Below are 22,228 nucleotides of genomic sequence, written 5' to 3'. Positions count from 1 at the left end.
TCAGTCTTATTCGCAGCTTCGCAAAGCTAGTTGCAAAGCTCCTTGCCAATCGTCTGGCACCTCAGCTCGACCTTCTGATCGATGTCAATCAAAGCGCCTTCATCAAGACACGCTCTATCGACGACAACTTCAAGTTTGTGGAGCAAGCTGCAAAAACTCTGCACCGCAAGAAGAAAGCTTCACTCCTGCTCAAGCTTGATGTATCAAAGGCCTTCGATACTGTGTGCTGGCCTTTCTTGCTTCACGTGCTTCAAGCAATGGGATTTGGAAGCAAATGGCGTGACTGGATTGCAGCCTTGGTCTCCACGGCTTCCACAAGAGTGTTGCTGAATGGAACCCCTGGACGACTGATTCACAACGCGAGGGGTTTAAGGCAAGGCGATCCTCTGTCCTTGATGCTTTTCATACTGCTCATGGAAGTCTTGCATCGCTTACTCAGGAAAGCAGTTCAGGAGGGAGTGCTAACTGCGCCTGCTGACCCAGTCATCCATCACCAGTGCTCAATTTACGCAGATGATGTCATGCTGTTTGCAGCTCCACAAGTGCAGGACATGATAACAGTCAGAGAGATCTTGCAGTTCTTTGGGAATGCCTCTGGGCTGCACACAAACCTGCAGAAAAGCTTGATTGCTCCAATAGCATGTTCTGAAGAGCAGATCCACCGAGTCAGGCACATTCTGCCAGCTCGAGTAGCTGAATTTCCAATCCACTATTTGGGCCTGCCTTTAACAGTTGGCCGTCTGAACAAATCTCATCTCCAACTCCTGATGGACAAAGTATCTGCTAGCATCCCAACTTGGAAAGCACCCTTGATGAATAAAGCTGGTAGACTAACCACAGTCAAAGTGGTCTCTGCACCCACACTCTGATTTCATTGAAGATTCCTGATTGGGTGTTCAAGGAAATAGATAAACGACGAAGGGGCTTCCTTTGGGCAGGAAAGGAGCAGGCTCAGGGTGGACAGTGCCTAGTAGCTTTTGGACCACAGCATGTAGACCAACTGAATTTGGGGGCCTTGGAATTCCTGACCTTCGTATTGCTTCCTTTGCACTAAGACTGAGAAGGTTGTGGCTGCAAAGGACTGACTCCAACAGACCTTGGAAGCATATGCAACTGGACTTTGGACAGGATACAGTCCTTCAACAGATGTTTCACGCATCCATCGATGTTCAGTTGGGGGATGGGAATTTGGCACTATTTTGGACAGACAGATGGTTTGGGGAATCCTCTCCTTGCATTATTGCGCCAGAACTCTGTAAGCTGATCAGGCCAAAGATCAGGAAGAAAAGAACAGTGGCTGAAGCTCTTCGCCATAAACAATGGATTAGAGATATTGTCGGACGGGCTACAGTGTCCGCAATATCACAGTACGTTGAGCTGTGGCATGCGGTGGACGGAATCCAGTTAACGACAGGGGTTGAGGACATTGTATCGTGGAGATGGAACCTCTCTGGAATCTACTCCGCGAGATCAGCCTATGGGGCATTTTTCCAAGGAGCAACGAAATTTGCTACAGCCAAGACCATTTGGAGAGCATGGGCACCTCTGAAAATCAAGTTCTTCATGTGGTACGCGGTAAAGGATCGGTTGTGGACAGCTGACAGGAGGCATCGTCACGGCCTACAAGATCAACATCTTGCGCATTGTGTGAGCAAGAACGGGAAACAGCTGATCACATCTTCGCCAGATGTTCCTATACTCTGCAGGTCTGGGAGGAGATCAGCTCATTTCTAAACATTCAGAATCATGCCCCAACGCAGGAAGTCTGTCTCATCGACTGGTGGCTGCACAAACGGAGCGGTCTGAATACCCTGAACAAGAGAGGATTGGACTCTGCGTTTATGCTAATCTCCTGAAAAAATTGGAAGGAACGTAACGATAGGGTCTTCAACAGATCGCCGGCAAAACAGCATGGACGGTTGGTTCGCGAAATCTCTGAACAAGCTCACCTATGGTGCAGCGCGGGTGCTAAGCACCTGTCCCTAGGTTGGCCGGCGTCAGTAGGAGTGCCGGGACAATAGCATCCCTTCTCTGAATTCGCTGTTTGTCGTTTGGTTGTTCATCCCTTTGTATAATTGTTAAATGAAATAACCCGTGTGCGTGCATCCAGTTGGCCCGTGTTGTAACTTAACTTTCTACCTTTTCTTAATACAAAGATACGTAGTTCTCCTGCGTATTCTCAAAAAAAAATTCAGTAGTTTGCTTCAATTCTGAGCCTCGCCTCGCAAGCATATCTTAGTTCTTAATGTGTGCATCTTAATATGTTTGAAAACTATCGATCATGTACGACTTTGTTTTGAAAAAAAAAACACAAGTTATCGTTGAGAAAAACAAGATCATGAACGACTTTGTGGAGAGAGAGAAGTTATAGCCATGGACCATGGTGATGTTTACCTGATCTGTAGTATGATCGTAGCAAATTATAGCTGTCAAAAACGAGAAAAACATCTTCACGCAAACTCCTTTTCCAACACAGAACTCGAACTCGGCTAGAATCCCTGATGGTCAACCAATGATCCATCACCTCTCTGTTTTCCATTCCACCCAGCCAGCTCACAACTAACATAGCTCATAGCTGAAGCACAGGGCCAGATACAGAGAAAATACCAATGGCGACAATCATGATATATGTTGTTCCAACTAAAGAGAGCACGAGTTTCGGTTTGACAACTGAGATTTCCGGCCAAACAGCGCTGGCAATCAGCAATCCTTCTCATTCATTGCTAGGTCCCAGAAAACCTTCCAGGGCATATTAGCAGTACAAGAGGTTCCAGGAAGTTCCTCTACTTACAAAAAATAACACGACTTGCTACAAAAATTGGAAGTAGATTATGATGAAACTCTATGATGCACTTGCGCTGCTCCATTCAGTTCGGCATGCACCAACCCACGCCGAGAGATAGAAAGCAGTCATGAACTCATGATGAGCCACCAAATACCTGCAATAATACCATGAGGTGTGTCAGAACACTGGTGAAGACAAGAAATTTCGAGGTGAATTTCCATGAGGGCTGCAACTTACTCCGGCTAAAATGTCTTTTGAAAGCTTCGATTTAGTTTTGGCGTCTGTCTCCCCAACTGGTTTCTTCTGAGGAATTGGACGAGCGGTTCTTGTTTCAAGGACATTACTGGGTTCTGCTCCTTCTGTCTTCTGCTTCTGTTGAGGATATCAAGTTTATAAGACATGAGGGCGAGTCACAGGAGTTTGTCATTGGCAATTACATTCTCTAGCTTGGGGAAGGCGATTTGATCACAGGTTTTTAAGACTTCATTAAGTAAACTCAGCCATAAACAGCATAAAACAGGAAAAGAATCCCCATCAATTCGACCACAATCCATACAACAATGAGATCAAATCTTTTAGGTACCATTGGCGATTGTTCCTTTGTTGATTAAATAATACAGAATCAATGAGAAAAATCCTCCAATGGGAGTATGGAGCAAGGACCACCATGAATAATTAGTGCCAACAGATAAACAGCAACACAAGAAATTTTTAATATACTATAAGCATGCCGAGTGACGAACCTTTTTCCTGCGCTCTTGAATATGTTTCAATGCATGAGACTTTTGAACATTGGACAGGTAGTGATCACGTTGTTTCTTTGCTGCTGCTATCTCCAAGGTTAATTTCTGCTCTCTGATGTGAGTTTTCTCAGCTGCATTATATTCAAAGGATTAGACAACCTAGACTAGATTTTTTTTTTTGAAATTATTAAGCACTTCAGCATAAGTTTATATAAGTTTTGTAGTTTGCACTTTTCACATACCCGTTTCACCAACCAGATCATCCCATTTGAACTTCCTGAGATACTTAATGTTCCAAATGTCATAATAAAATGAAGACCTCTTCTTCCCACCTAATAAAGTACAACATTAGAAAAGATTATTGTCCAGAATGGTGAACAAAAATAAAATGAGGAGCCACGAAGCTAAGGGATTAAGAGGATAAATAATTTCCCATGGTTCTGCATGGACATCTAACATCTGATAATAGCACAGAAGAATAAAATGGAAATGAGAACACACCTATTTGTTCACCGTTAAGCAGATTAGCCACTCTCTTGGCAACACTTTTCTTTGCAAATTCAATCCACCTAAAAGATTTTGGTAGCAGAATGAGTACATACAAATAATGAACAGAGCAATAGAAAATGCTTGCAGGCTTCAGTAAAACTGTCCACAAATGTAATAAAGCTGGTGCTGATATGAATATGCATATGTTTTGACTTCTAGAGTGACATTTCAGATGAGAACCGCAAAGCTCTCCAAAGCAGTGCAGCTCTCCTTTATTTATCCCCCAAACATACCCTTCGGAGTAAGCCTTTGCTTTAACAATAGCATGCTTGCGATGACCTTGACCTGAGGGATGAACATGACATTATTAGTATATAAGAGAATGTGTTAATCAACAAAAATTGTAAAACTAACATGGTGGTTTTTCAGTTCATAACTCTCCAATATTGAAAAACTAATATAATATGTTACATAAATAGCAAAAGAGCAGTAGTGTTTTTTCTTTCTTCAATAGCAACACTCAGATTCTAACACATGACAGAAAGAAAAAATAAATCAGGGTCACCAAGTAATAGCAGAGTATTGTTGTGGCAGCATGCACCTCACTTATGACTGACTAACATCACACAAGGAGATACTGCAATTGACCTTCTCGCTCTCGAGAACTATATTTTCACAAATGCAAGCAGCAGAAGCAAAGCTTAGCACAATGAGCATCCTTCAGTCAAGCAGACACGACTTGCCACAGTGAACTCAAAAAAAAAAGACATGCATAGTGTGAGTATATCTACTAACTGGATCAGTCAATGGAAGCATACTGACTATGAACAGCATTTTTTATCTACTGGGCACATTAAGCTCCTGAAATTGGCACTGCGCTCTGCAGCTATCCCACCAAAATTAGCAGCAATCCCACACGCGAGCGTCGATTCCGCGGATTGATTACCTTCGGGCACGAGGTAAATCCTGAGCACCTCGCCGTACTTGGAGAGCATCTGGCGGATGTGCGACGGGTTCATGTGCGGCGGGACGCGGCTGAGGTAGCACACCCCGCGCTTGCCGAACCCGCCCAGGCTCTTCCCCAGCAGCTTCCTCTTACCCCCTACTCCTACTACTCCTTCCTCGTCTTCGCTTCCAAGGCCTTGCTCGTCCAGCTCCTCATCCAGGAAGTCATCTTCCTCCTCATCCGTGAACTGGTCCCTCTCCGTGGGACCCGCCATGGTAACTGGCTCAGGCGGCAACCGACAGGGTAGAGAAGGCCTGTGGGTGCGCCTGTGGCGGCGGCCGCCCTAAGTGCGGGGGCGATGCGACCTGGACGGCGGGTGGCAGAGGTGCGCGGTGGGAACGGCGGCGTGGGCGTGGGCGTGGAATGGCGGCGATGGGTGGGTTTCGGCTTTCGGGAGGGTTCGGTAGCCAGAGGAGAACGACGGAAACAACTTGTTGGGCCGTGTGGGCTGCAGCATAGGAGGCGTCGGATGATGGATGGAGATAGGCCTGCCACTGCGGAAATCCTATCCATCTTCGTAGGTATTTAAGATTCGAGCAAGGGAATGAGGTCCGTTAGATGTATTAAACCTCCTGCCTGTGCCGCCGCCCCCGCGCGGGCCCGTGCTGCCACCGCGGTCAGCACCGCAGCCACCCACCGCCGACGTGGCCGCCGCAGCCGCCTCTGTTGGCGTCGCGGCCCGCCGCCCGCGCCGCCTCGACCCACGCACAGGCTCGCCGGTCGTCGGAGCCGGGGAAGGAGGCGCGACCGACGGCGAAAAAAAACAGGAATTTTTTAAAAAAATGTTGAAACAATTAAAAATATTGGATCAACTTTTCTTGGAAAAATGTTGATGCAATTTTTTTCAAAAAATGTTGGATTTAACTTTTTCTAAAGAAATGTTGGCTCAGCTTTTCCGAATAAACTTTGGTTCAACTTTTTTTCAAAGAAATGTTCAAATTTTTGAAAAAATTGTTGGTCCAACTTTTTTGAAAAATATTGGATAACATTTTTTATCCAATATTTTTTCAGTGGACCATTATAAAATGGGAGGGTTGGGGAAGAAGGTGAGGAAGAAGAAGATAAGGTTAAGATGGGCTTTGGTGGGCTGGAAGTTTCAACTCCTATCTATCTTCAAAATGTTGAGCTAGGTTCTAGGAGATGTTGAAATAATTCTCTCAAAATGTTGAGATAGCTCGTACCAAATGTTGAAGTTAGTATTTTTCAAAATGTTGATGCGAGTTTCTAAAAAATGTTGAATCCACCCTCTGTAAATGTTGATCCTGTAGTTTTTAGGAAATGTTGGATCTATATTCTGAAAATGTTGAATTTAAACAACTAATTTTAGGCCTAATGCGCTATATGCATGTATGTTTTGGGCTTCCGCACAACGTTATTAGGCTTTAAAGGCAGATTATATTGCTTATCTGGCTTCCGTTTGCTATATAGGAGCCCCCGCTGTAAGGTGTGTCTTGGCTGGCTGAGCCTACAGGGACAAATAGCCAATAGGAAATCAAATGCTCGGTGATTTGCCTTTGTTTAAAAGAAAAAAGGCATCCAGGACGATTACAATAGGGGACTGCAAACGTTTCCTTAGGATGCAAGTACGAAACTGGATAGTTGGTGATGATCAGGACAGAGCATACTTTAGTCTAGTACGTAATATGCATCAGTGCATGATGCATTTCTAGCAACACTCACCCACCGCATTGCTATCGTCATTTGCAGCAGTGTCCTCACCATACATTGCAACTCTAAGTTCCTTTCGGCCGTTGCACGTCCATTTCATGTAACCTGTTTGGGTCAGTGAGTTACCCCTAACGTTCCCACATTGTTTGGGGAGGGTATGGATTACCAATTTGTTTGCGGATATGGGTAGGGTAATTGAGGGAAATTGCCCGTTTAACCCGTTACCCATTCTTCATCAATACTCCTCTCGCTGCGCGCCTCGTCTTCCTCTCGCCGCGCGCCTCGTCCGCGAGCAGCAGGCTAGCATGGCACCTGCTGAGTGCTGACCAACCTCCGCTCGCCGTCGTCCACCTTCTCACGTCCTCCCGCGTCTCGCCCTCGATGACCAGCATGCCGTCCTTCCCCAGCCCGGTGCTCGCCTGCTCGGCACCTCGAGCAGTCGAACGTCATCCTTGACCGCTCCTCATGCTCGTCCTCGCGCACCTTCCCCTACAGCAGCCGCAACAACGACGGCGGACGGCGCCAGGCGCTCCAGCGGGCGGTTCAGGGTCTTCGCAACCTGCGACCGCGCGCTCCTGAGGCCTGCATGCTCGTTGGCATCACTCGCCGTCGCCGGCGTCCATGACGGCAAGGAACACGCAGCAATGTTAATGGCAGCTTGGGCTTAAGCAAGTGCGGTTCGTTGCGTCCTCGTCGAAGCTTTGGCAGAGCATGACGGCTGCTTCTTCGCGCGCAGTGATGAGCCGCTGCCGCTCTCGAAGCCTAGCGACAGCAACCTCCCCGGCCGCAGCAACGATGTCGTTGCATCGTTGGCGAGGTTCCCCGTTGGGTTATCCACACCCGTTGGACATTACCCTTTTGATTTGGGGATGGGTGATTAGCGGGCATAGGTATGGGTAACCCATGGGAACTGTTCCCCAACGGCATCGCTAGTTACCCCCGGCAAGCAAGAGCTTTTGGTGCCCACCACGGCCGGACTGATCAGTCGAGAACGATGTGGCGCGCCTGCTAGATTCCTGCTGTTTCGTCGATACAGCACCCTGACGTCTGAGCGATCAGATTAGATGCATACTCCAAGCATGTTAAATTCAGTTCGATTATTACTCTCGGACGGGCACTAGGTTCGATCCGGGTGCAAGCAAGAACTGATCATCGAAAACACGTCGACATGTCTGTCAACTGTTGCTCAGGTTGGACGCCCAGCTTAATCCCAACAATAATCAACAATGCATTCTTCTGATTTACTACTCGATAAAAGCACTAATGTAACAGCAGGTGAATCATTACCAGTACACGATCAGCTGCAGATGCATAACAGCACAACACTCGCACCACTGCGACATCGTACTCATCATCAGCATGCTGCTAGTTCATCGATTACTGAAGTGCATGCCGGCACGCGCTAATTTCAGAAAGACTGAGCTCCCAGATCGAGCAACTGATGATATCGACCACCACAGACTCATTAAGCTCACGCACGTTGAGCAACAACCGATCAGATTACCAGAGCAAGGCGAGAGCGATCAGCTGCAGGACGAGGCCAGCGAGCTGCCAGGCCACGGAGCTAGCTCTCCTGATCATGTCGTAGCAGCTCCAGGTGTCCAGCACGTAGTTGATGTGGATGAGGAGGAGGGCGAAGATCACCAGGTGCGAGGCGAAGCCCGCCAGGACCGCGAGGACGGAGACCGCCCGCCGCGCTTCCCCCCAGCTCCCGAGCGGCGGCGCCAGCGCCAGTGCCAGCGCCGCCGCGGCCACCTGCACCGCGCTGCTCCACAGCAACCAGCGCGGGAGCGCGGCGGCCAGCGCCGGCGCGGTCGGCACCTGGAAGTGCACGTGCATCCAGGATCGTGTGCGTCATTAAATTGCTCAGTTTATCGTCCAACAAAACATGATGCACGGATTTGTTCTCGCAAAAGTAAGAGAGACGATTCGTGGAATTGACGACGGACGAACCTGGATGTAGCTGGGGGTGCTGCTGATGGCGCGGCGGGCGTACGCGGCGAAGACGCAGCCGCTGATGAGCGTCGTCCAGAGCACCGTCCGGCGAGACAAGGTCGCGAAAGGGCGCATGGCCGCTGCCAACCCGATCGCTCCAAAAGAGCTGTGCGCGGCTTCCTCTGAGGGAGTGGCGAGTGTCAACAGCTGAAGCAGAGGCAGGTTCAGTTCAGGAAGAGCCACCTGTGCGGAACTATGGATCCCAAGTGAAATGAGATGACTCGACCACTGATGTGCTTGCTGCTGCTATATATAGAGAGAGAGAAAGAGGGAGCTGGTAAACTGAAGATCATTTTGGTGGTGCTCTAAGCTCTTTTTCTGAATATTGAGGATACTCGTCGCGTCCACTGGCTGGGGAAAATCACTGATTTCCCTCAAACAGATTCAGTAACTTGCGTCGGTAATTCGTTTTCTTTTTCAGGGTCAGTAATTAAGTTCTTATTTCTACGTACATGTGTACTTGGCCGTTATTAGATCCCAGAGAACACATGAGGTTACTGTGACTCTGAGAATGGATGGGAACATGTACTGTTTGGTGATCACACAGTACAAGGTGAAGCACGCTGTTCGAATGCTGCGTACATTCAGATCTTGGCACCTTCGAAAAGTACATATCGTTTGTTGATCATCATGGTCGCCATCATCTACTTTGATCTTGCACCTTTGGCCTTTGGGTCAGCGAACACTATTTGGAGCGATCTCTCTGTCGACACGGCGCTTCAGGTTGAGGACGATCAATAATACAGCATCAGGTCCAGCCATAGCCCAGCTATGTATCTGTTATTAGGTCCAAGAAATGCAAAACGTCATTAAGGCATGCATGCATTTCTAGCAACACTCACCTACTGCATTCCTATTAACAGTTACTGTCCCGTCTACACATTTCAAACCATTTGCAGTAGGTGATTTCTATATTAGTTACACCATGCAATTTCAGTTTCTTCAGCCGTTGCATGTCCATTTCATGCGGTGACCTCAGGTCCCTGACGGCCTGCAGCAGGGGCTTGGTTCAGTGATCAAGTTGGGAAATGGGATCAATCATCGATGGCGCACAAGGCCACAACCGCTACTTGAGGCAATAGGTCGATGGAGCAGTTGGAAATCGAGAAGCATCGCAGTTCAGTGGTAGATGCATGCACTGCAACATGGTAGATCTATCTATCAGCATTGTGTGCTTGTTTGACAGATCGGTGAGCTGCAGTTTTTTCAGAGTGGCAGTATTGTGTGCCTGTTTGACCGATTGGTTAGCTCCAGTTTTTTTTTCAGGGTGTATCCTGCTGGTACAGCGTGACCACAATAAGCAGATCCTCATCCACATGATCACATACAGTCATAGAATAAACATATGTTGCCTGTAAATGTATAACTCAAATCCCAACTTGGTGGGCATCAGAGAGGTGGAATAAATGAACACAATCACACGGGCATATTGAGGAAAATATCAGCCTGATCAGCATCAGTTGGCACCGAATACCACATCATCATTCCCACAACTATGATATTGTAGGCAGAAAGCAGTAACCGTAAGCACGTTTCTCATCCTCATTCAAAACTAGCATTGCAAAGAAAACTGTTGTACTTTAGACACAGCAGATGTTTCACCGCCCAGCAGTTCGACTATTCTTAAGACAAACGGATATTCAAAAACCTGGCAGCACTCAACAATAGACTCAAGACTGACATTTCTATAGCAGAGTAACTAAAAGGGATAAGAGCTCGCATCCCACGAGAAACTTGAGCGCTTGTCGTCGCAACCAATCCCAGGTCCAAGACCCCAGCAGCAAATTTGGTGCACAGTAACTGGGATTCTAGATCTTGTTGAAGGCAACAATGTCGCAACTCTGGACATACTCGTTGATGGGCTCCACCGTAAGATGGTCCTCAATAAGACTGTCAACAGACACGAGATCGTCCACGATGGTCAACATGACGGTCATCTTCTTGATGCCATAACCAACGGGCACAAGCTTGGCTGCAATATACAAGTGTGTTAATCTTATGTCACAGACAAATCAATTAGCTAAGATATGGTGGCAGAAAGATAGGAGACACAAGTTCCTTACATGCTCCCCAGGTGAGACCCTCCATCTGGACACTGCGTACAGCCTCCTCAAGCTTCTTCATGTCAGTTTCATCATCCCACGGCTTCACGTCCATAAGGACAGAGGACTTGCCACCTGTATAGATATGTATAAGCACACGTGCAAGCAATGCATAGCAGAACTGAAAAGACCTGAATGTAAAACTAAACTAAGCAGTGGCAGGATTGCCCAGTAATTTTAGTAAACAATGTAGGCTAACACTCCAGACGAAAATTATGCATACTTTCTTTCTTCTTGGTGGAGGCCTTGGCAGCCGCACGCTCATCTGCAGCCTTCTTGTCCTCCTCGGTTTCATCACCGAAAAGATCCAAGTCATCATCATCATCATCCTGCAGAGAATAAAAAGAATATAACTTAACACAAATCAACTCAGCAGCATCATATAAGGTAACATGAGGAGATTCGTTCCTATGATAGATTCTACTACAGTACTACTGTTTTCAGTTAGTTAGCAGGTTTGCAGACGGATATAGTGACATGACAAATGAACATGGACATGGCGTGTACACAACTATGTAACTGATGAAGAGATATAATCAATACAATTTACAGAAACCATGTTGGTATAGCACCAGATATAAAAGCACAATGAATTATAAAGCGTACAGTTCTAAATCAAATAGAGCAGAGATGTTCAATTGCTCAACCAGCATAAGTAAAAGATGACAGAAACAAAAGAAGGGGCCGTATGGAGGAGGATGGGAAGAACAAACCTTGGCAGCCTCAGCCGCAGGAGCAGCTGCTGCAGAAGCCAATCCCGCTCCAGGCAGATTCACACCAACAGCCTTGCCAGGGAATCTACAACCAGTGAAACACATCAACAACTATCCAAGCAAATCCAGGGCCACTTACAGCATCTACCAGCTACAGCAGACAGCACAAACATAGAGGACAAGTAGCAACATCACTAAAAATCGCACCTTGAGGCGAGTGCCGTGGAAACGGTCTCGTACCAGCGGGCAGCATTGGGGAACTCAGCACCAGGCTTCGACGGCACCGCCGCGAACACCTTAACGTCGTCCTTGCTGATCGCATCTCTGCGGAAGTAGCACAAACAACATAAGCAACACACAGCGCGGTCGAAATCACCTGAGATTTGCTAAATATGAAGCGAAAACAACAAGAACTCTTATCACAGACATCATCCGTGCATCGCAACCCAGCTAGAATCCAGGCAATTAAGCGCAAATCACTACCAATCGACAGATCTAATCAGCTAGAACAAGTGTAACAGCGCGGAATCGGGCTCACCCGGAGACGTATGTCTTGCCGGCGAGGTGCGCCTCGAGGGCCTTGAGGCCGTCGGCGGTGTGAAGGTCGGAGAAAGCCACGGCCATCGGATCCGGCGAGGACTACGTCGGCTGCGACTTCTCGAGGGGGGGTGAGGACCGGCGGCGGCGGCTAAAATCCCAAACCCTAGAGATGGAGGAGAGGAGGCCGAGTTGCGAGCCCCGCTTATTTATATCTGGCGGCGCGGGTGCGGGTGGGGCCCGCGTGACAGTCTCCCAACGAGCCGGACACCCGTGTGATCAGGCATCTATGGCGAGGATATTCCGGGGCGGAATAGAGACCGTACGGGCCGTCGGATCGGATCTTCGATCTACGGACGGCTCAGATCCTCCCCTCCATTTGGATAGCGCCTTCGTCTTCTCCAGCTGCAACAACAGCAAGGCCCCATCTCATCTTCTCCGGCGCCGTCCCGTCTTGCTTCACAGTCCACACCCATGACGTCGCTCGCCATCCCGGCCTTGCACTCGGTAGGCACCAAGATCACCAGCACCACGATCACGAAGCCCTGGCAGCGCGCTTGCCAATGCGCTTGCGTGTCCGGTAGCCATGGAGCGGAGCTGCAGGTTCTGGCCGCGGAGGCTGAGCAGGCGGCGGTCAGCGAGGCGCCAAGGTTCAGGTGGGACGCGTTTGGGTCCGAGCTGTCGGAGTCACAGGAGCGGGCGGTTCGAGGTCTGTCTCCGAAGCTGTCCAACCGCTGCAAGGCCCTGATGACGCGGGTGGTGTGCCTGTCCCCCGGGGATCAGAACCTTGGTCCGTTGCTCGCGTACTGGGTGAAGGCCATGAAGCCCAAGAGGGCGGATTGGTTGCTGATTCTCAAGGAGCTGAAGGAAACGGAGAGCCCCTTGCTTACTGAGGTCAGTAACAATGAGCATAACTCATTCTGACTGTTAAATGTCTGAACTTCTGAAACTCGTCTGCTGTTCTATGTTTCATGTTGTTAGGGGGTGCTTGTTGAAGTTCTGATACAACTATGAAATAATCATTTTCCATGTTTTCAAATAGTTGATTTGAACAGTTGGTTGTACATCGCTCGTAGTCATAGATAATGAATGTAGATGTTTGGTGTTGCGTTTGGATCAAATGTTCTCAACTTGCTGCTGTTCTTGGTAGAAGACTTGAAACGGTCACTATTGCCACAATTATTGCCCTCAAACCTCTTGACTGATCATTATTTTCTGACTTCTCCTTTCTAACGTGTTAACAGTTTACTCTGTTAGCATCACGCTTATGATCCATGTAAATTTATGTTCGTTAGGTATTGGAGTATGCATTGCTGGAAAATTCATTTGAAGCAAATGTTCGCGACTACACCAAGTTGATCCACATTTATGGCAAGCAGAAGCTACTGCAGAAAGCTGAGGATACATTTCATGCCATGAAAGGCAGAGGTTTCGCTTGCGATCAGGTCATGCTGACTGCAATGATGGACATGTACTCCAAGGCTGGAGATCTCACCCGTGCAAAGGAAATATTTGGAGAAATTATCTTGCTTGGCCTCACGCTGGATAAGCGTGCATATGGTTCAATGATCATGGCATATATCAGGGCTGACATGCTGGACAAAGCAGAAGAGTTAATCAAAGAAATGGAGGAGCAGCAGATCTTCGCAGGAAAGGAGGTCTACAAGGCGCTGCTGAGAGCCTTTTCATACAAAGGCGATTCAGATGGGGCACAGCGGATTTTCGATGCCATACAGTTTGCAGGGATAGTGCCTGACACGAAACTGTGTGCTCTCCTGGTGAATGCTTACTGTCTGTCCAATAGAATGGCAGAAGCTGTTTGTGTGATTCGAAATATGAGAAGTGCAGGAGTGACACCTTGCGACAAATGCATTGCCTTGGTACTGGGTGCTTATGAGAAGGTGGACATGCTAGAAACAGCACTTGGATTTTTGACCGAGCTTGAAGAAAACGGGATTGCAATTGGCCAAGAGCCCTCTCAGTTGCTTGCTGTGTGGTTCAGAAGGCTTGGGGTAGTTCATGAAGTCGAACAGGTTCTGAAGGAGAGCTCTCAGAAGACATGAAGACCAAGCAAACAGTTGCAGTATCGGTGGAACAGAGGTGATCTGCTAGTAGAATTCTCTGGAGACGGAGGCGTGTGACAACTGACAACTGATGTTCTCCTTTTATTTTGAACCGCTGACAATGTATTGCCAAGGAAACACTAGTCAGTATGTAAAGAAAATTCAGCTATGCAATTAATAAATTTAATTTTATTGCCAACACCACTGCACCAACAAAATAAGAGAATACATCTATATATATTCAGGTATTTCCATCATATCTGGCAATGCTACCTTCAAGCAAGCACAAGAAACCCCAGTAGATTAAACGAAATTACGAGAAACTATACAGCATGTCTGCAACAGGGCTACTCAGCAGTCAGCACTGAGTAGCCCTGTGAATCATCAACAGCATTATAGAAATTCATGCTGATAGGTACAATAGTTCTACCATTTCAATCCATGCATCATGTGTCACTGCACTATAAACCTCAACAGGGCTACAATATGTGATAGTGCCACCTCAAGTGAAGCATAAATAGTTAAGGCTCAATTAGGATCACTGTCTTACAGTAACAAACTATATCCTAGACAATTAAATCCATGAGCAATCAACTTAGTGAACGTTGAAAAGCCATCGAGCAACTATAACCTATACATCATCATCATCCGTTTTGGATTTCTTCTTCTTCTTCTTCTTTTTCCCTTCTGTGGTTGTCTTAGGCCCAATGTCCTCTGAAGCCTCACGGTTCTTCTTTTTCTTCTTCTTCGGGGTCTCATCTTGTTTGACATCATCAGTGGCCATTCCTTCATCCTCTGGCTCCTCAAGCTTGTGCTTCTTCTTCTTTTTCTTCTCAGTTTGAGGTTCATCTTCTCCAGCTACAGGTTTATCAACGTCCATTGCTTCACTGCCAGCTGAATCAGCTTTAGACTTCTTTTTCTTGCTTTTCTTAGCAGACACATCACTCTTCTCATTGCCTGTAAAAGAAATTTTGCAATAAGTTTAAATTACATTTTTTTTAGATGAATGCAAGCGTTTCAGGGATCAAGAAGGAAGTATGTATATCCTTACCATCACCATCCTCCGAAGCGGCATTTGTAATACCCTCGATGGCAGCTTTCATCACATCAAGGTTCTTACGAGGTGCAACACCATTGTCATAGAAGTCTAGTCTCTCCTCAACTTGTTCACGCAGCTTCTGTCCGAAAATGGATGTATTCAACTCTGGAATCCAAAGCGAAATAACAGTCAGGAGTCTCAGAGCAGGGTGTCAACATATGTAAAGTGTGCAAACAAATTTTGCAACTGACCTGAATAACAATCAATACGTGAAGCAATGGAACACTTGTTGGCCAGGTATCGAGCCATTCGGCCCTTGTTCCTAGCTGATGCACGGCCAATGAATGACGAGTGGAATATAAGGCCATACTTTGGTGTATTTCCACGAGTTTTCAGAGCTCTGCATTGAATAAAGAACAGCAAACAAAAAGAGTTCAGAGGCATAAAGGGAAAAGTTTGAATATTTGCAACAATAATCAGTGGTCAGGATCCAAGTATCTTGAAATCAATAAGAGGCTAAAAAATACACAAACAGCTCCTGAAGTACCTGAAAAGTGCCTTTTCAGCACCAAGTATCTGAAGAGTTGAGGCAGGGCACTTTGCAAGATTGGACAGGCTGCCAGCATGAGATATTAGTCGAGCTCCAACAACTTCACCAATCAAAGAAGTCAGGTTGGGTGCAATATCATTCATCTTTGTTACCAAATACTCATAGAGCTTTTTACGATATTCGGATAGATTCATGACCTTTTGGGCAAACTGTTGGACATTGATCAAATCAACTGGTGAAATATCCTGGCCTGAAAACACAACAGTGAGAAAAGTTAACACAAAGGTATCACTACTGCGAATATAGCAAAATCAATTGTAGATGTATTCTTACCCATAGATGCCTTTGCTGCTTCAACAATTTCTTTCGCCTTGTCCTCATCTCCAGTTAAATCTGCTAAAGCTGGAATGTCTTTTTCTGCTAAATCAGATTTGTTCACCAGAAACTTGGCAATCTTAGCATAAAGGTAGTTGTCATTCACAATTTTTACTAGCTCTGGAAAATGCCATGAATACCACTCCCTGCATTGTAGTGAAGCAATAAGTTAATACATACATACCCACATCACATTATACAGAATATTAAAAAGACTGTTGCATCATCAATAACGTTGAATAAAATAAAATATGTGGTAATGTCAATTACAATTACAAACATAACATATATGCAAACATGATGAGTTACATGATCTTTCACACTAGCGTTAACATTTTATCATATACCTCTAAAGTGTACTCAGGGTTACCAGAGTTGAGAATTTAACACCAAGTTGTGGCAGGTATAACATTACAAAAAACTTAAGTTTGCTTTCTCTAAAGCACAGTAGATATTAGAGATTATTTAATGCTGACACTTCTATTAGACTAAAATGAAGAAAAATAACAGTACAGATCAGAATGACATGATTCGTAATGTCAAGCCAGCATAAGCAAACAATATTCACAGAACTAAGGGCATTCAAGTATAACTTATTTAGGATTGTCAAGGATCACACATCAGTATCAAAATGAAGTAAAGCTTTTAAGGTGAGCAAATTGTCAAAGCATCTAAGAAGAATGAAGAAATGCCCGACACTAACTAGATTAAATGAAAAATGACAGACAAACCTCACTCTCATGGAGAAGGTATTGATATCCTTATCAAGTGTGTCCAACAGAAAGATTGCTTGAATCACCATATTATCCACACGGTTTACATTGAACTTGACCTTAGCCCTGCTATAACTATGTCCCAGACCTAGCTGAGCCTTCTCCAAGTCAGATTTCTGCAACCACACACCAAGAAAACCAGTAAACAAACAGGAACAAAAACGATATCATTTGTTGTGTCAAGCAATTCGCTTTGCAGAACAGTTCAAACTTACACCAAGAAGGAAAAAATCGTTGCACTAGAAACAAGTAGGTAGGATTGAAGAGATGCTCATGAGCTCTACAGTATGTAACTCTCAGGGCCAAAACCATACAAAATCATAGTTCTCAGCTACGCAGGTGAAACTAACAAGAAAAAAAAAATCTCCAGTAACCAGCTAATCTGCAACAAGTCACTCTAGGATGCAGCATTTGATTTATCCATTTATGACACTCTCGAGCCCAAATTTGGACCAGCTACAAAAGTGATGTCAAATATAGAGTAGATGATAAGCTTAAAAGTAAAATTCATCACCTTGAGTTGGTCAATAAACTGATCGAAGTGCAGCCGCACTCCTCGGAGGAGTTCCTGGACGAACTCATTGCTCTGGCAGGGGATCCCCGTGGCCTCAGAGATGTGGGACCCTACCTTGGGCTCCATGACACCTAGACTGTACTTCGCCTTCTTTCCCACCTTCACCTTGGGCAGGTTGAGCTCCAGGAAGTTCCTCAGCTCATCGGTCATGATCCCTGCACAGACCACACACCGCTCACAATTCAGTCGGGTTGGGGCCTTGGGGATCATCAGTAATGGGATCGGAAACTAGTTACAGGCAGAGGTTTCGAGTGGGCGGAGGCGAGAGAGCATGATACCTTCGGAGATGGCGTTGCACTGGTTGAGCGCGTCGACGGCAGAGGAGAAGGGGGAGAAGCCGGCGAGCTTGACAGTCTTGCCGAAGCGCTGGAGGTCCAGGACGGAAGCGCGGACCGCGTCCACGCTCTGCCCAATCTCATCGATGCCGTACGCGTGGAAGAGAGCGTACGCCGACGCCGACTCGAAGAGCAGGTACAACGCCATCTCCTCGCGCCGCGCTTCGCCGGCGGCGGCGGAGGAGATGCTAATGCTAGGGTTTAGGAGAGGAAGGCCGAAGGGGGAGAAAGGGGAAAGGGTTGGCCGCGCTCTGCTATTTGCGGTTGGGTTTCTCGTTCGCGCGTGTCCGGGTTTCCCGTCACCTCTAACCATTGGATGTTTTTCATCTAAAATGAATCTTCACAACAAACATAATTCATCTGAAAACAAAAAATCAATATATTTTGTACAAGCGTCTTTCAAAGTAAAACGTTAGATCCTATGAATTGATCCAATCATATATAGTTATTAAAACTACAATCCACCCACCATTTTTCTAATGTATGTGTAGTGTAATCAAAATGAAAAATCGTCATATAAGTACGTGAAACTACTTTTATAGATTAGTGGACCCTTCCTTAAACCACTTTATGTTATGAATTGCACTTTCTCTTCTATTATCTCTCGCACTAAACTATAATGTTTGAGGGAACTATCCAATAATTATTATGAAAAGAAGTTAACAAAGAATATTTTATGACGCAACTACTATAACTAACCAAACCGATAAATAGGATGAATTTAATCTAGGGCATGCACTAATAATAGAACCTTTTTCAAAGGAAGGTACAACATTGTCCAACTTTTTTAAGTTAAAATCTGATAAGTACCAAACCACACAACACCTATTCTCTTGGTTCAGCAAGGCAAAAAGTTAAGCTCCCCTTGCTACTTCACATTCATTTTCTGTCATGAACTCTTCCCTTCCATCTCTCAGCTTATTTCTCGTCTAAGGATCATGGACATCGGTAGGTGTTCTGTAATTTTGCTCTATACGTACTTTGTCCCAAGAAAAAATAAGATATTTAGGATTCAAAATTTATTCAGAAAATAAGACATTTTATCCTATTTAGTATGCAATATGTATCTGTCAGTCATTTGCTTTGTTGTTGATTTGTTCTAATTTTTTAAAATGATTTATTTATTTATTTTGATAGGACCTGTTTGATAGAGCTCTATCTAATTCTGATTCTATATGGGAGCTGATTCTTTGGCTAAAAGTAAATTTCTTTGATTCTTTAGCATGAACTCTTAAAATCAGGATGGAGAATCATTTCATAGAATCAGAAGAAGTTATTTTTTTTAAAGCTCCCAACCTCTTAGTTCATTCTAAAGAATCACTTCAGAATTAATAGAGAATTACTTCTCTCCGTAGCAGATCTCCTGCTGGATTTAGCGTAGAATCGGCTTAGGAGCTGTGCCAAACGCAACCTTACAGGGCTCCTATCTGCTGTCGTCGCATTTGATTGGCCCACCCCACAATCACCTAGGCCTGCGGGCCTTGATGGGCTTGTAGGAGCAGCAGCAGAAACAGGCCTGCCCCATCTACGCTCCGAAAAAAAAAATCGACCCACCGGAATCCCTTACCAGCTCGAAGACCTCCTCCTCCGACCGAATCCGAGGGCACGCGAGGGGTTCAGGCGACCGACGGCGAGCATGGCGGCGGACGACGGCCGGGCGACGGCGGCGCTGGACGAGGCCCTCAAGCCCTTCCAGGAAAGAGCTTCCGAGGCTGAGGTTCGCTCGCTTGTCTCCTAGCTCCTGACAACCTCTGGTTCCCGGTGGTTTCTGTTAGGCTATCTTTAATCGATAGCAATCTGGTAGTTCCTCTGATGTCCCTAGGCGGTTGCGGGTTAGGTTTCGGAACAACTGCTCACTGGTGTTGCGGGATGCCACCTTTTATTCATGAATTACGGAGTAAGGAAGTTGTTGGAAAGGGTTTATCTGCTAGGACCTGGGAGTACTTTGGAGCAAATAAAACAAATTGGTGTGGAATTGTGAGCAAAATACCTATGCAGCTTTTTAGATGTATTTTTAGATTCTAATCCATCAGACCGTAGATGGAGTTTTTAGATACGTGAACCCAAATAGATGCTTAAGAAGTTCCAGATTCCATTCTGATGTCATTGCATAGATTTGTAGTGCCTACTGCCTAGTAGCTGATTATCGTTTATAATGCCATGAATTATGGCTATCTGGGCAAACAGAGAACAATATTCCGAGGCATAGCGTTAGCTCTTAATCTGCTTCAACCTACAAGAGAGAGAATGTGACTTGTGACCACAGGCTTCTAGTTGTGGACTGTGGAGAAGTCAGATGGTCTAGAAACTTAATAATATTGGTCACTTCCTTGCTATCTGCCTGATTTAGAATGCTTGGAAAGAGAAAAATCGCTTGATTTTCCAGCACAAATCTATGACTGTGTTAGGTGTGGCCTCAGGAGCGGGAGAAGATGTAATGCCGTCATGTAACATGGATTTGAACTTTTTTGGACTGGCTGTAGACCTCTGCGTTCTTGTTTGCTTGTTTTTGCCCTAAAAAAAACCTTTGGTCCCTTATAATGTACTACTGCTTTGAATATCTTCCACCCGTACTGCCAACACAAGCGCCTAACTTAGTAACTAGCAAAGCATGCTCGTATACTGCAGTATTACCTACCAGGCTAGGGGCTACCATACCATGGACCATTTGTTCTTCAATTGCAATATCACCTACCCGGCTACCTGGCTGGCTATGGTCTGTGGATAACTGCTGGTCTAAGATGTACTTCTTGGGTTGCTGTCTCTTATGTTTCTTTATCAAAAGTCGTCGTGATGTGATGCATTGACCAGCCACGTGGAAGCCTGTGACAATCTTATCATGCTCGGTCAGAGTGGTTACACGAATGCTTAATTTCTACTGGTGGTTGTCTCATTGTTATCTTCCCTAATTTTATGGTTATTTCCTTTACTGTCACAGTTACGCATAGCAAAGCTGGAAGCCTTGCTGTACAACCAAGGTAATTTGATATGGTTTTGCTGTTCAGGCGTGTTCTTGTTGATGATCGATAAGAGTAGGTGCCTAATTCCATCTTTACATGATTTACTAGCTGGTCCGAACAGTGGATCTGAGGCAAGTTCTTCTGCAATGAAAGATCTTCAGTCAAAACTAGACGCGGTTAGTGCAGAGTGCCTGACTGAAAAAGAGAAGGTAATCAATCACTTTGCTCGAACCTGTCGCCGTCATACAACTGTTGACATTTAACTATATATCCACACCTTGTCTCATGAACTTTGTAGAACAAGAAGCTAATCATTGAGAACGAGAAGCTCCAGTACCGCATCACCCATCTTATCCGTGCAATAAAAGAGGCAGAATCTAGATAGAAGAAGCCCGAAGGCTGATTTAAAAGCCTGATATTGAACTATTGAAGTATCCTATCTTGTTGAGCTCAAAATATTGTTGTGATCTTGATATAGATCTTGGTGAAAACCGTATGGAACTATTGATCAGAACGCTATGTACACGATAGTCTGTTTTCACCTGACCCCATTTTGGAAGACAGGCGTTGAACAGTGGAATACATTTTGTTATCTGAATTGACGGTTCATATGTTATCATGTAGTATTGTTTGGTAATCTGTTCAGCTGACAATTGAGCCGGGTGGTTGAAAGACAAATGGAGGGTTTTGAGTTTCACTGATAGAAGCAGACAGCTCTCGTGATTGCATCATGCTTCGTGCTGAGAAGGCAGGGGGCAAAAGCATGCCACTTTACTTGTATTTCACATTATCTCCTTTTACACGCACTCAGGCAACTCCACTGGAAAATAATCATCCGATCATGTTCGTCATGCATTCAGTAATCAACAGATATGTTGCGTAAGGATCATCTAGCGGTGGTTATCTGAATCACAATTTTTGAACTAACCATCTCGAGATGGAGGATAACGCTGCAACCATTACGTTTTATCATCCCAGAAAATACCAAAACATGCAAGAGGAAAGCATACATCCTATCAGCTACAGTGGCTGGCCTAGTCATTTGTGCAGTAACACCACCTGATTATCTTACAAATTGTACCGTACAGCGTGATTACGTGTACCTGGCTCGTATAAAGACTCCTACCCTTGTTACTTCACACCCAACTCCCAACTTTGACACCATGCAAAAGATTCCCCATCACATCAAACTTGCGGTACATGCATGGAGTACTAAATGTAGACGAAATTAAAAACTAATTGCACAGTTTTGTTGTACTTTGCGAGACGAATCTTTTGAGCCTAATTAGTCAATATTTGGATAATAATTCACAAATACAAACGAAACGCTACAGTGTGCTACAGTAATTTGGCACCTCCCAGTTTTGCCAAGTAAACAAGGCCCTAGCCGGGTGGGGACGAAACCAAAACGGATATGGCTAGCGACCACACCGCACCTTCCAGAAACGTACGTGGCAACCTTCCGTGAGCCCGCTCCGCTTTACTGAATCCCACCGACAGGTGGGTCCGCGTAACCCGTCG

General features: G+C 45.6%; 4 protein-coding genes and 1 pseudogene across 4 annotated transcripts; 2 read left to right on the top strand and 3 right to left on the bottom strand.

The window, feature by feature from the left end:
- Nucleotides 1-2,676: 2,676 nt before the first annotated feature.
- Nucleotides 2,677-5,474, bottom strand: LOC117842093 (pre-rRNA-processing protein ESF2). The gene is made up of 7 exons (XM_034722444.2): nt 4,964-5,474; nt 4,311-4,362; nt 4,030-4,097; nt 3,771-3,860; nt 3,529-3,659; nt 3,023-3,157; nt 2,677-2,939 (listed from the first exon to the last, which is right to left on the bottom strand). Exons 1-7 carry the CDS (start codon nt 5,235-5,237, stop codon nt 2,919-2,921), a joined length of 771 nt encoding a protein of 256 aa, XP_034578335.1. The 5' UTR covers nt 5,238-5,474; the 3' UTR covers nt 2,677-2,918.
- A 4,730-nt stretch (nt 5,475-10,204) lies between these two features.
- On the bottom strand, nt 10,205-12,226 carry LOC117842227 (elongation factor 1-beta). The gene is made up of 6 exons (XM_034722603.2): nt 12,040-12,226; nt 11,709-11,825; nt 11,502-11,586; nt 11,012-11,117; nt 10,750-10,863; nt 10,205-10,658 (listed from the first exon to the last, which is right to left on the bottom strand). The coding sequence occupies exons 1-6, from the start codon at nt 12,123-12,125 to the stop codon at nt 10,495-10,497; spliced, it is 672 nt and encodes a 223-aa protein (XP_034578494.1). The 5' UTR covers nt 12,126-12,226; the 3' UTR covers nt 10,205-10,494.
- Nucleotides 12,227-12,444: 218 nt separating this feature from the next.
- On the top strand, nt 12,445-14,300 carry LOC117842226 (uncharacterized; annotated as a pseudogene).
- A 210-nt stretch (nt 14,301-14,510) lies between these two features.
- Nucleotides 14,511-18,031, bottom strand: LOC117842225 (nucleolar protein 56). Its single transcript, XM_034722601.2, has 8 exons — nt 17,691-18,031; nt 17,353-17,567; nt 16,797-16,954; nt 16,024-16,211; nt 15,688-15,940; nt 15,392-15,540; nt 15,153-15,305; nt 14,511-15,058 (listed from the first exon to the last, which is right to left on the bottom strand). Exons 1-8 carry the CDS (start codon nt 17,893-17,895, stop codon nt 14,733-14,735), a joined length of 1,647 nt encoding a protein of 548 aa, XP_034578492.1. The 5' UTR covers nt 17,896-18,031; the 3' UTR covers nt 14,511-14,732.
- A 1,257-nt stretch (nt 18,032-19,288) lies between these two features.
- Nucleotides 19,289-21,305, top strand: LOC117842228 (uncharacterized). The gene is made up of 4 exons (XM_034722604.2): nt 19,289-19,464; nt 20,686-20,725; nt 20,816-20,916; nt 21,006-21,305. Exons 1-4 carry the CDS (start codon nt 19,384-19,386, stop codon nt 21,090-21,092), a joined length of 309 nt encoding a protein of 102 aa, XP_034578495.1. The 5' UTR covers nt 19,289-19,383; the 3' UTR covers nt 21,093-21,305.
- The last annotated feature ends 923 nt before the right edge of the window (nt 21,306-22,228 follow it).

Source organism: Setaria viridis, chromosome 2 (genome assembly GCF_005286985.2).
Source record: "Setaria viridis chromosome 2, Setaria_viridis_v4.0, whole genome shotgun sequence".
Lineage (NCBI taxonomy): Eukaryota > Viridiplantae > Streptophyta > Magnoliopsida > Poales > Poaceae > Setaria > Setaria viridis.
Note: the sequence above shows the minus strand (reverse complement) of the source record. Positions and strands in the feature narration are given on the sequence as shown.